This window comes from Remersonia thermophila, chromosome 4 (genome assembly GCF_042764415.1).
Source record: "Remersonia thermophila strain ATCC 22073 chromosome 4, whole genome shotgun sequence".
Taxonomy (NCBI): domain Eukaryota; kingdom Fungi; phylum Ascomycota; class Sordariomycetes; order Sordariales; family Chaetomiaceae; genus Remersonia; species Remersonia thermophila.
The window spans coordinates 1734213-1747545 of NC_092220.1; the positions used below are offsets into that span (position 1 = coordinate 1734213).

General features: G+C 56.4%; 4 protein-coding genes and 1 non-coding gene across 5 annotated transcripts; 3 read left to right on the top strand and 2 right to left on the bottom strand.

Moving 5' to 3' along the window:
• Positions 1-707: 707 nt before the first annotated feature.
• On the top strand, positions 708-2246 carry VTJ83DRAFT_4630 (uncharacterized protein; the record flags this gene model as incomplete). The annotated part of the gene is made up of 1 exon (XM_071011141.1): positions 708-2246. One exon carries the CDS (start codon positions 708-710, stop codon positions 2244-2246), a length of 1539 nt encoding a protein of 512 aa, XP_070866080.1.
• Positions 2247-3159: 913 nt separating this feature from the next.
• Positions 3160-4923, top strand: VTJ83DRAFT_4631 (uncharacterized protein; the record flags this gene model as incomplete). The annotated part of the gene is made up of 3 exons (XM_071011142.1): positions 3160-3362; positions 3428-4303; positions 4371-4923. 3 exons carry the CDS (start codon positions 3160-3162, stop codon positions 4921-4923), a joined length of 1632 nt encoding a protein of 543 aa, XP_070866081.1.
• Positions 4924-6197: 1274 nt separating this feature from the next.
• VTJ83DRAFT_4632 (uncharacterized protein) lies at positions 6198-7974 on the bottom strand (the record flags this gene model as incomplete). The annotated part of the gene is made up of 3 exons (XM_071011143.1): positions 6198-7200; positions 7254-7366; positions 7435-7974. The coding sequence occupies 3 exons, from the start codon at positions 7972-7974 to the stop codon at positions 6198-6200; spliced, it is 1656 nt and encodes a 551-aa protein (XP_070866082.1).
• A 1580-nt stretch (positions 7975-9554) lies between these two features.
• Positions 9555-10559, bottom strand: VTJ83DRAFT_4633 (uncharacterized protein; the record flags this gene model as incomplete). Its single annotated transcript, XM_071011144.1, has 1 exon — positions 9555-10559. One exon carries the CDS (start codon positions 10557-10559, stop codon positions 9555-9557), a length of 1005 nt encoding a protein of 334 aa, XP_070866083.1.
• Positions 10560-11428: 869 nt separating this feature from the next.
• VTJ83DRAFT_t86 lies at positions 11429-11499 on the top strand. Its single transcript has one exon. It is a non-coding gene; the product is annotated as a tRNA-Gly (tRNA).
• Positions 11500-13333: the final 1834 nt, after the last annotated feature.

Below are 13333 nucleotides of genomic sequence, written 5' to 3' on the forward strand. Positions count from 1 at the left end.
GCGTCGGTGTGAGGTTGGACAGACACAACGTTACCCCACATGTTTGTGCCATGCATGCCAGGAATGGCTTCGTCCGTCCCCCACATTCCCGTTATCGTCGAGCAATCGCGCAGCGCCTACCTTGCCCAATTCGGCATAGTAGATCGCTGACGGGCAGTCTTCCGATCTGGTGGGATGCTTTTGTCCCCTCTGGTCTGCGCCTCTGCCGCGATTTGTCGGATCCTATCCTCAGACGATTTCCAAAATAGGCATGATACCCGCCGGCAGCGGGGGTAGGTGTCAAAGATACGGGGGCGGCTTGCTCAGGGATGCCTTGCCCATGGTTCAACATCCCTAGGTGAAAGTGAGGGGATGATGGCTGCGGAAGGCCGGCGCTGGGTCTTATCATGGCGGCGTTCGCGAAACATGCTGCTTCCCGTTGCCCAAAGTTGTGAATAATTGGTGACAGGCGGTGGATTCGATGCAACATGCAGGTTCTTCGCCGGAGCCGAGAAACCCGTCATCGGGCAAGAATCGGCGACACATATCACAAAGACATATGATATCATGCTGTGCCGTGACGTCGGGGGAGGGAATGCTGTTCGGGTCTCCTTGATCTCTGTCCGAGGTTTGAAGGTCTCCTTGAATTTGGTTTCACCACTGCAGCCCTCTCCGCTCACCAAAGGAAGACGAGAGGACCGCTCGAACCCATCGAGCCCGCCGCGACAATGAGCCCGCAAGAAACCATAACCAGCTTCCCGCAGGACTCTGAGCAGCATGTCGACGAAACGACGCCGCTGCTCGTCAACTCCGAAACCTCCGCCGCCGAGCAACCTCACAATGACCGCCGCCGCGAGTACGGAGCGTGGCTCGCCGAGGCGTGGTTCCTGACCAAAGCCGCGGTCCCCGTTATCCTGGGCTACATGCTGCAGAACAGCCTTCAGACCGTTTCGGTGCTGGTCGTCGGCCGGCTCTCATCGGAGGCGCTCGCCGTCGCCGCCTTCTCGTACATGTTCGCCATGGCGACGGCCTGGCTGATCGCCTTGGGCGGCACAAGCGCCCTCGACACCCTGGCCTCGAGCAGCTTCACGGCTTCCAAGGATAAGGGCAACCTCGGCATTCTCCTTCAGCGCGGCATCATTGTCCTCTCGGGCTTCTACGCCGTCGTCGTCGTCCTCTGGTGCTTCTCCGAGCCGCTCTTCCGCCTCATCGGCGAGCCCGAGAACATCTCCGTCCACAGCGCCCGCTTTCTCCAGCTTCTCATCCCCGGCGGCCTCGGCTACATCTGGTTCGAGTGCATGAAGAAGTTCCTCCAGGCGCAGGGCATCTACCGCCCCGGCAGCTACGCGCTCATGATCACGTCCCCGCTCAACGCCGTCCTCAACTACCTCTTCGTCTACAAACTCGGCTTCGGTCTGTACGGCGCGCCCATCGCCACGGGCATTTCGTACTGGCTCTCCTTCTTCCTCCTCGTCGCCTACGCCACCTTCATCCGCGGCCACGAGTGCTGGAGCGGCTTCCAGCTGAAGCGCGCCATCGCCAACCCCTGGCGGTTCGCGCGCCTCGCTCTCCTCGGCGTCGTCCACGTCGGCACCGAGTGGTGGGCCTTCGAGATCGTCGCCCTTGCCGCCGGCAAGCTCGGCACCCTCCCCCTCGCCGCGCAGTCCGTCGTCATGACGCTCGACCAGATCATCAACACCGTCCCCTTCGGTCTCGGCGTGGCCGAATCGGCGCGCCTCGGCAACCTGCTCGGCGCCAACAAGCCCAAATCCGCGCGCCGCTCCGCCCACACCGCGGCCATCCTGTCCGTGATCCTCGGCACCCTCATCCTGACGATCCTGATGGCCACGCGCGATGTGATCGGCGGCCTCTTCAACGATGACAAGCACGTCATCCGGTTGGTCTCCGAGATCATGCCCTACGTCGCGCTGTTCCAGATCGCCGACGGCCTGAACGGATCGTGCGGCGGCGCGCTGAGGGGGATGGGTCGCCAGTGGGTCGGTGCGCTTGTCAACATTGTTTCCTACTACGGCGGCGCCTTGCCCGCAGGTATCTATCTTGCCTTCCACGGCTGGGGCTTGGCCGGTCTGTGGATAGGCCAATGCGTGGCGCTCTTCCTGGTGGGCATCCTGGAATGGATCATCGTGGGATTGAGCAATTGGGACATGGAGGTGCAGAAGGCAGCGGAGAGGTTGGATGACGAGCACCAGCATCAGCACCGAGGGCATGGCTCTGAAGCAAATGGGTTATTGGACGAGGAGTACTAGTAACTGTACTGTACATTAGGTAGATAACTCGGGGTGGGGTATTGTTTTGATATCGATGAGAATCTTGAACTAACTATTGGTTTTGTTTTCCAACTGGCGGATGGATACCTTCATGATAAAACGTGCTCGAGTCAGGGTGTTTCCCACATTCCAGCTCCATAAATTCCCGCTCTGGGGCAGCCCACGTTCTCTTCAAAGCAATTACTTGCATGTATTATGTGAAACATGGAATGGTGCGGTTTTTTTTTCTTGCTTCTTCAAAACTTCTAGAATTTCAGACCCCATGATGTTGAACAACCCGTGTGAAAGCTCTCCAGGCTTCAAGGTAGAAACCGGAAGCTTCGGGATGTTGTCATCGCCCTGTTGGTCCACAACACCCCATCTGTGCCCCCGTTTTTCAAGGGGTTGCCTCGGTTCCAGCCACTCGGGTTTGCGATGGATGCAACAGATGCAAGCAACCCCATGTGTGGCAATCAATCCGCGTGGGGAGCAGTTACAGCCTTAAACAAAAGAAAAAACACGCATGGTAAGAGGCTTACCTAGCCGTCATGTTTGTTGGTGCAGATAAGGCACCCGTTCGCGGCCGGCACCCTCGCCGGGCTGATAAGGAGGGGGCACCCGTGACATTCCGGTCCCGGCCAGCATGACCACCTCCACGATAAGACGCGAGCGCCAGATGGAATGGAAGGGACCTGTCTGATAAGGTTGAGGATGAAGATCAAACCATGCTAGTTGTCGTTGCAGCATGTAACAGAGATACGGCAGTTATTCGGGGCCACCTTTGATCTTGATATACATATAAGTGAGTACGCGCGTTGATCCCGTCAAAGCATGATGAGGCTTCCATTCGAATATCCCATTGGATTGGAATCCCAAAACCGGCTCCAAAAGTCACCAGAGAGTCGTTAACACAATGGCCGGCCTTGATACCAGCGAAAAGAAGGCCCCTCCAACACCAGACGGGGCGCAGAGTAATCTGGGCTATACCACAGACGAACTTGCCCTGAGCCCCGATGGCCTCCCGCTCTGGCCGCAGCCCGTCAGGGTTGACCAGCTTGACCCCTTGAACTGGTCCAAGTTTCAAAAACGCGTCATCTTGGCCATCGTCATGGCGCTGTACGTTAGGGCCCGCGAAGAGACGGCTTGGGCCATGGGATTGGATCTGACCCCTGATGATCCAGGTACTTCATGTTCACTTACATCACCACGACGACCGTCCCATCCTTTCCGGAGCTTCAGGAAACCTACGACGCCACCCTCGAGCAGATCAACTGGACCGTCGCCATCCCAGCCCTGGGCCTGTCTTTGGGTCCCCTGATCTGGGCCTCCCCCGCCGACATCATCGGCCGTCGGGCCATCGTCATCCTGGGCACCACCATCGCCCTGGTCGCCACCATCGGCGCCGCTCTCGCCCCAACACTCGACGGCTACATGGCAGCCCGCTTCTTCCAGGGGTTTGGCGTCAGTCCTGCCGCCAACGTCGGCCTGGCCATCATCAACGACATCTTCTTTGAGCACGAACGCGGCCAGAAGCTCGGCCTCTGGGTGCTGGCCATCGACCAGGGCCTGCTTGTCGGTCCGCTCATCGGCGGCTTCATCAACCTGGTCAGCCACCAATGGATCCAGTGGCTGTCGGCCATCCTGTTCGGCGTCATCCTGGTCGCCGAAATCTTCTTCCTGCCCGAGACGCTCTACCCGCGCCACCTGATGCTCGCGCAGCAGCAGCGCCGCCACGCCTCGCCCAGCACGACCATCAGCCATGCCGACGACGAGAAGAGCGTTGGCGCCGTGGAAGCTGGCGAGGAGTCGTTGGCGCCGGATCATGTCGAGGTGACGCCGCGCAGGACCAAGGATTTGTCTTTCATCAACGCCACGCCGCTGCCCGGGATGACGCACCCGAAGCTTTGGGACACGATGGTGCGCTTCATCAAAACCTTCAAGTACGCAGTTGTGTCTATTTCGATCATCAGCTACTGCTTCGGCTGGTACTGGTGGGTGCTTTCGGTGGTGACGCTGGTGCCGGTGGCGTATCCGGATTATAAGCCGCACATTCAAGGGCAAGCTTCTACATTTGTTCCTTTCCCGATAGGTCCTGCCACCGTTGAAGCTAACGACGCACAAAAGGCTCCTCTTCCTCGGCCTCATCATTGGCACTCTTATCTCGGAAGTCTTGTTCTCCGGCAGTCTGAGCGATTGGATCGTCGTCAAACTCTCCAAGGCCAACGGCAACAAAAAGACCCCCGAGATGCGCCTCTGGCTGGCATACCCCGCCGCGCTGCTCACCGGGGTCGGCCTGGTGCTTTGGGGCATCAGCGTCGACCGCGGCTACCACTGGATCGTTGGCCAGGTTGCCTTTGCGCTGTTTGGCGCGGGCATCCAGATGGGCAACACGGCCGTGTGCTCCTACGTTGTGGACGCATACCCGATGCAGAGCATGGCGACCATGACCTTCTACGCCGTGATGCTCAACATGTCGGCGTTTGTGGATCCCTTCTTCATCATCCCGTGGGTCGACAACGTCGGCTTCACGTGGACGCTTGCTGGTCATGCGATTATCACCGTTGTCTTCTGCATTCCTATCCTGGCCATGGTCCACCGCTTCGGTGCGTCGATGAGGAAGTGGGCTGGGCCCCCGACGTGGGTAAACCCAGAGTTTGCCGACTCAATAATGCATTGAGAGGAGTTTAAAGCTTGATGCATGTTTTAGTATATTATTTCTTTGTACTTATTTTTGATACCACGACTTCATGCTATTTATTGTGTTTCAAGTCACACCGCGAGCTCGGAGTGGTCCGAGTTTCATGTCACACTGAATGACTGAATGAGTATTCCGGTAATGATTAATAATGAAACCGACCCTACCATGTGCTCGCCACAATATATGCTGTCACCAAAGCGTAATGTTGAGATGGTAGCCCGTCAGATAGCCACCACGACCCCGACACGGCGACTCCTGGTACGCTCTTCCGCACCCTACTAATTCTCTCCGAATTCCCCAATAAACGAACCCCTATTAACGGTACGCTCCTCCCTCTGTATTATCTGCGCCACCGCTCGCCTTGCTCATCTCGAAAGAAACGCAGTCACATTTCATGCAACAGCCATCATCCGGACGTCAATCAGTAGCACACATCCCCAGTAATTCACGAACCCATGATCAGCCATCATTGCCACCCCCTGCTCATCGCTAAGCTTCAACATTATGGCAGGGAATAATGCTCTATTCTTTCCTCTAAGTTTGAGGCGATGATTGCTGGATCAATTTCTGCCTGCTCTCCGTGAACTGCGCGCGTTGCCTATACATGAAGCATCTTATGGTTAGGTCTGAGCCGATGCGTCATCATGCAGGCAAGGTAATCAGGAACATACTGCATCTTGGGCGGCATGTAGGGGATAGTTGGGCTCTCGTATGCTGATGCCCTCTGTCATATGAAAGAGTTGGCCAAGTAGTTGATATACTAACTTCTGGCCTCATCAGGTTCATGCTGGAGTGTCCTCCAAAGCCCAGGTCGAACATTGTAGGAATCGATGCTGAGCCTCTAGGCACCCCGCACTAGGCTCCTGGCCTGCTAGGCTTCAACAGAACAGCCGAGGCGGATTTTACCAGCCATGTTAAAGAGCACGACTGCTGAACAACCCGTGTATAGTACGGGGTAAGTTCCCGAGAGACCTGTGTGAGACGCGACATTGTCTCAGCATTACCATTCGGGCCGAGCATGTACATGGATCGAGAACCCAGTTTCTCTCTGGGACAATGTAGGACAAATTGCTCCTTGGTATGATTCCAGATTCCTGGCACGAAACTACGGAATATTGAAGCGCAAACTAAGTGACACCTTTGTCAATGACTCCAGGGGGTATTTCCAACGACCGACTTCCAAGCCCTATTGCTTTCCATTAATATCAGGGGGTATCTCCAGCAAAGCAGTCCTCCTCCATGCGTTCAACCACTCAAACGCTCTTCAGCAACTTTTGCCACCACGTCAGGCCCTGGTTGCTGGCAATCTTCTTCGCCTCATCCAAGTCTCTCCGACGACCCGACTGCAGATCGATCTCATGAGCCTTCCACAGCTTGGTCTTGAAGATGACCTTGTAGACAACATAGATGAGACCAAAGAGCGGCAGCAGGATGTAGGCATCAACAAACAGACCGGCGTCGAAGGGCGCAAAGGTGGACCAACCCTGGATAAGGGCCAGGAACACATTGGCCGACAGACCGAACCAAGCGTTGTAGGGATACCACAGCGATTTGAAGGGGAGCTCCTCCTCGGTATGGCCCTGCGCCTTCCAGGCAGAGCGGAAGCGAATATGCGTCAAGCTGATGGCTCCCCACACCAGGAAGGTGGACACGCCCGAGAGGTTGACGATGTAGCTGTAGGCCTTGCTGGCGCCCGTGCTGACGTTCATCATGCTGAGAGCACCAAACAGGTTTGTCAAGAGAATGGCAGGGATGGGCACACCACGCCGGTCGGTCCAGCCAAGGAACTTGGGAGCCTTGCCGTTCTGGGCCATGAACAGGATGGTGCGGCTGCCAATGTAGATGGAGCTGTTAATGGCGCTGAGGCAGGTGACGAAGATGAAGGCATTGATGAGGTGGACACCGCCCTCCCAGCCGGCGTTTTGAATGGCGATGGTCATGGGGCTGCGCAGGGCACGGCTGCTGCCGCCAATGAGGCCGGGGGCGTTAGACGGGCAGGTCAGGCCAAAGAAGAAAGCGCTGCCCATGTAGACGACGATGATGCGGATGAAGACCTGGCGGATGGCAAGCGGCACGGCGTGGCGCGGGTTGCGGGTCTCGGTGGCGGCCACGGCGACAGACTCGACACCGGCGTAAAAGGTACTGCAAAAGACAAAGACGGACGCGACGCCGCGGAACCCGTCAGCGAAAGCGCCGGGGTCGTTCCAATACTTGAACCCGAGAGCGTCGACTCCCTTGATACCGCCCGAGGCATAACTGAGAGCCGGTCAGCGCAGGAACAGATGACCACCAGGTGGAAGAATGCTTACATGATGCTGAAGATGAAGTAGGCGATGAGGCCAACGATCTTGATCAAGGCCAGCCAGAACTCGGCCTCGCCAAAAGTCTCGACACCGAGAAGCTGGAAGGCGAGGAAGGCAAACTGTGGCGGGACGGTCAGCGAGAGTCAGGGGTGAGGGAGGGGATTCCATGTTTCCCAGGCTCACTCACCCAAAAGATCAAAAAGTAGCCCCAGATGGGCACCTTGTCGCTCCAAAACACCATGATGCTCGAGATGACATTGTACTCATTGGCCAAGACGCAAAACCAAATGATGAAATAGTTCCAGCCAACGGCGACACCAAACGCCTTGTCAACGAACCGATCGCTCAAGTCGGTGAAGGCACCACCGGTGGGGTACAGGGTGGTCAGCTCGCCGAGACTCTGCATGATGGAGAAGGCAACGATGCCGATCACTCCAAAGCCGATGATCAGGGAGGCCGGACCGCCGTTGCTGAGAGCGCCGCCCGAGCCGATGAGCAGACCAGGACCAATGATGCCGGCCAAGGCCATCATGGAAATGTGGCGCGTCTTGAGGCCCCGCTTGACGCCGCTGTGAGGGTCAATGGCCCGGAAGTCGTCCGAGTCGGAGCTGGTCGCTGTCTCGGTGTTGTCGACCGTCTTGACGACAGGGTCGTTGGAGCCATTGGGGGCGAGCGCGGTCTCGCCGTCCGAGGACGACTTGCTCTTGAAAGGGTTGGGGAAGCCCATGGCTGGTGAATGGGCTATGAGAGGCGTCCTCTCCGTGGATAACCACGTCTCAGGAGCGTCAGCAGGCGGTCGTCCTGTTGCGAGGATGGAGGTTCGCCCAGCAGAAGAAGAGCCTTCAGCCAGAGGAGCGGAGAGGATGGAATGGCGTGTATGTAAACCCGGGCAGGGAACCGGCCGTCTGGATAAGGAGAGGAGGAGAGGCGGGACCAGTGTAACACTGGCGGACGGGAGGTCGGGGGAGATGCATGATGTTTAAAAGCTTCTTTCATGCTTGCCAACGACGGAAGCCACCAGGGATACCACTGTCGTGATCCTGAGTCAAGGAAGCTAACGGCATCCGTCAACCAAGGACCAACTCACATCGTCGTCAACGAATCCGCATCTCGAAAAAGCCTGCACTGAGACACCCACCCGGGGGTCCTGGTCTGGGGAGGTTGGATGGTGGGCAGGGATATTGGTTCGGATTCGGCCAACACCAGAGGAGCAACCTCTGGCCGGCTTAACACAAAGGCGCCGGAATGGAAATCGCGAGCCTGTTGTTAGTTGACAAAATCCACAATGGGAATTTCATCAACCCCGCCATGTATCGCGCAATCCGCATGGGCTCCGCGCCGACCACCCCACATGGAACGGAACCACACGCTCGCTGGGGCTCCCGCGATGGGATGCCGCGTGCGTTGTCGCAGCGATTGGTCGGGACAGCCAATTACATCATGAAGTCCCCACCACCGCCTGGCAAAGAATGCTGTTTTCAGCAAGGAACTTGTCGACAACAAGCAGAGCAGCCCGGGGCTTGGGACCGCAACTCCAGCGGCTATCGGGTTCCTGAAGCTCGAACGTACAGGAGACGAAGGTTGAGAGTTGGTCTTGTTAGGGATCACGCAGACCTAGTGCCACGGATGCCTTGTCGACCTATCAGCCGCAACGAAAAACCCGTGACCACCATCCCGACGCTTTGGTTCTTGATGGGGCCCCGGAACGGCAAAGTTGCGATGACGCCACATACCCTGCAAATGTGGAATCGCCTTCCTGCGTCAATGGAGCATCTTGGGCGTCACCAGGTGTGTGACACGGTTGGGTGCCGAGACACTCTAGAGATTAAGGTTGGCTCTGCTCAACGTTAGTTGTGGCCTGTTGCCAGAGGCCATAGCTTCAAAGCACGGCTGAAGGGGGACTAGGCGGAACATCAGCGGCGTGGGGGTCAGAGGCTCGGGGTTGGGGGCCATGTTAGGCACCGTAAACAAGCTCATGGTCGACCTGCCATGGTTCACGTGTTCGCCGACTAGGGTCGAGGCAGGTGTCGATCATAAGGCATGAGTTGCGAGTCGACAAGGTGTGTCAATCACATTGATGCTAGCGTCAATAGTCCTTACCTTACGCACTTGCAATCATCGGCGGTGCCCGGCCATCGATAAACCAACGACGCCATCTTCCTGGCAGAACGAGTTCGCGCTATACAACCTCCTGGGCTGTGACAAAGCATCCAAAAATCAACTCTCGAGAAGAATTCATGTGTATGCATGCACCAATGACGACCCTCGGCCAGGTTGCTATGTACAGAACTGGTAATCACACCCCCCTCACGCCAAGTACGACGTGTCAACCCAGGACCTATAATCACCCCCGAGCACCTCCTCCTTTGTCACCGGCGCCGGAAGCCTCCTCGAAAACCATGCCCTCGCACCGTTCGCCCCCTCGCCCCAGTTCTCGGACTCGCCGAACTCGACACCGTTCGTCCTCGGGTCCCCATTGTTCCAAACCGCCCACCCAGCCGGGTTCACCACGTTGGACAGGCTCGACTGCTGGACCACGACCCTCGCGTGATCCCTCCACGGCCGGCCGAGGTAATACGCCCCCCTACTGACGTTGTCCCCTGCGCGGGCTGCCACACGCGACCGGTGAATGACAAAGTACGATGGGTTCGACGTGGAGTCGCGGCCGTTCGCCGTGATGTAGCCCACGCTCGACGCAATCACGGCAATGTCCGACCCGTCAAACCACGCGCGCGCGCGCTGGCCGAAGATGAAATCCGTCGCGCCCTCGATGTAGCTCCTCGCATACACCTGCGTCCCTTGGTTGGCCAGCACCGTGTCCTGGTAGCCCTTGAACTGGCAGGCATAGTACCCCTGACGATCACGCTGAGCGCTCAGCGCGAGCGCCTGGCTGCCACGGCCGCGCGTGTTGACCAGGTTGATGTTGTACACGCGTAGGTTGGACGTGTGCGCGCGCAGGGTGGCGGTTTGATCGTTGTTGGGCGAGTTGTCCTGGCTGCGGGACTGAGTGATGGTGACGGTGTTGGCGTGGTAGGAGGAGGTGTCGGTGGTTTCGCCGTAGATGGTGAGGGGGGATTTCAACTGCGGGATGTACACCTGTTCGTAGTAGGTGCCGCGGTAGATAAAGATGCATTGGGGGTTGGTGGAGGTTTTGCTGAGCGCGTCGACGGCAGATTGCACGGTTCTGTAGAAGGAGGAACCGCCAACGACGAGGCAGCCTGCCGGAGGAGAGGTGCGGGCTGCTCGTGGCGAGAGGGGGGCGGCCACCGCCGCAGCGGTGACGGAGAGGATCAACACAAGGGGGGAGAGCATGGAGGGCGAAGGCAACCAAGGGGTTCTAATTACCACGAGGGGCGAGGCTCCCAAAGCGAGGAGAGGGAGGTGCACACTCTATAAGCGGACCCTTACGGTAAGGAGTGAGGCGAAAGATATATATAGATCACGCTACCATCCTATATATTACAGCCAAAACTGCACCTCTCCTTGCGTTCAATATCGAAGCGAGCGAGCTCTCGTCCCGGAATCGTGGTTCGGGAATCTTCAGTTCTTCCGACTGGTGCGGCAATTTATCCTCCGCACGCGAAACCCTCTGTAGACCCGGTGCTTGGAGCCTCTTGTCTTTCTCTTCAAGAGACCGGAGACACTAACGGTACCTTGTTTAGGTGTCAGGCTAAATATACCTCTACCACCTACCTAGGCTAGCTGCGGGGAAAGGGAAAGTCGTGTACCCCCGGATTGCTGACAGTTCAGATCATGATGGGGCACCAGCCACATCGTACCTTTCCCAAGGCGTTGTTTCGCCTTGAATTAGTGACAAAGACAATGGGAGTGGTATATGCCAAACTAGTAGTATGCGAACAAAGAATAAAACGGTTGCCCTATACATTTTCACGTGCCGTCTTGGCTTTCCGTGGCGGAGTTCATGGCTTTCCTCCTGCTAGGACAAACTGTCATACGACAGCGAAATCTAGTTTGACACCATCTTCGTCATTTGCCGTTGATGAGTATGCATTCCTAGCGGTGTCATTGTGAAGATGTTCTTTGTTTTTTCAGACGTATGCTCCATGTTTCAACCTTGCCATTCCGTCCTGAGCGCCATGCCGAGACAGGCCCGCTGGGGCCTAGCCTCACCCAAAAGCTGCTCCACCAAACTGGCATCTCAACAATAACCACCCAAGTCCGCGCCAGTGGTTTAGTGGTAAAATTCATCGTTGCCATCGATGAGCCCCGCGTTCGATTCGCGGCTGGCGCACACCTAAACTTTTGCTTAGACGACAAGTTTTTTATTTTGTTTTTTTATTTTTTTTCTATTGTTTTTTCCTCTTCGTTTGTGGAAGACGTTCTTTTGACCAGAGCATCCAAGTAGTTCAAAACCTTCACAGGACTTCCCATTGATCCCCAAGTATTGGGAGCAGAGAAATCTCCCGATCTGGCCAGACCGTTTTCGTCATCCCGGCAGGTGAACCCGGCCACCAGTTAGATTTTCCTTTCCATTGGATCGCCACGAGAACCATGACATCGGGCCCGATGAGTGACTTTTGAGGCCCTCAACAGTCCATCTTCCACAGCTTTTGCGAGCGGTTATGGTCAACAATATTTTATCGGTTTGACGGGTTGGCTGGGCAGTGAAAAGGGAGGACTGGCATGGCTTCCGGCGAACAAGCTGCATTCTTCACTTCGTCTGGGCAGTTTGGCAACGCTGGTGTTGCAAGTGTGCTGTGGAGTTCTCACATGGAAGTGAGGATATGCATGGACCATCCTTGTTTTGTCAAGGTACGAGCATGCCCAAGAAAGCCGGGTAGATGGCGGGATCGGCGATTCAAGTTCCCGTTGACACGCCGAGGACTATAATGTTGAACCCCTGCAATCTTCCCCACACCCTACCACCCTTGGAAGCTCCTGTCTCGAAAGTTCTGCATGAGATTCAAGAGAGCGGTCTCGAGAGATGTCTGTGCAGGAGCATATATATCGAGTGAAGAACGGAAATTACATCCCAGTTATTATCTTTCGTGCTCTGTGTGTTGTAGCTACGTTGCTCAACTCTACGAGTTGAAATGCTTTGGGCCTTGAGTTACACTTGGACGTCACAACCCACAACAACGATGATCAGGCAGGGTGCCGAGTCAGTGCATCGTCGCACACACTCTCTCTGGGAGAATCGTAACGGAGACACCGCCACTAAAATCCCTAGCGTGTGGCTGACACTGTACTTTTTTGGATGCCATGGTGAGCTCTTTACCCTGAGGCTGGGGAGCGTGACGCCAACCCGGCATGGTGGACTGAATCGTCGGCTCCTCCCGAGCGGATCCGTCTACTTTTCAGCGCAGTTCGACAAGGCACTCTGTCTAGGCCGACCCTTTCGTCTTGGCAGGAGAGCGCATTTTAGACCTCGGTCCTGGGTGTGTTTTCCTTCAGGTTTATTCGCATATCGCGGTTGGGCCCCGTTCAATTTCCAGCCACTTCTCCTCGCCCTATCGCTGGGAGTGTCGGCTGGTTCGCACTCCGAGCCCGGGAGGTGCTTGTATCCTTCATCTTCTGCAGATGGCCTTGTCTCCGCTTTGGACAGGCTGAATGGTGGATTTTGTGGCTGGTAGATGATATACGTTCACAACAACTGGATACAATCAACGGCGGCTGGTAAAACCTCGACCACCTTAATTACCTGATGCAAAGTTTGAGCAAAATGGAATCCCACCCCCCCAACCTCTTCATCGCCAGTCGCACCACTGTTCCCACACCATGCGCACAAGGAGGTCAAGTTTCATTGGCCAAACATGCCCCGGAATCTGGGTGCTCAGCCTTCACACCACCAAGAGGTTGGCTGGTGGATTGGTGGCTAGGCTGCTCGATATAGCACCGACGTGCTGGCCTCTCGATATAAAACTACCCCGTCGGCGGACGTTTCAAATGTTTGATTTCCAACCTGCCATGACCAGCTTCAACGACCTCTTCTGTACCATTCCCATCTTTCTCTCATAGTCGCTCTTTGCTACACGCCAAAATCGTTCCTCAATAATCCCACATTCGAGATACCACAGGAGCCTATCGTTACCTACGAATCATCACCGTACTCATCTTCACCTCCC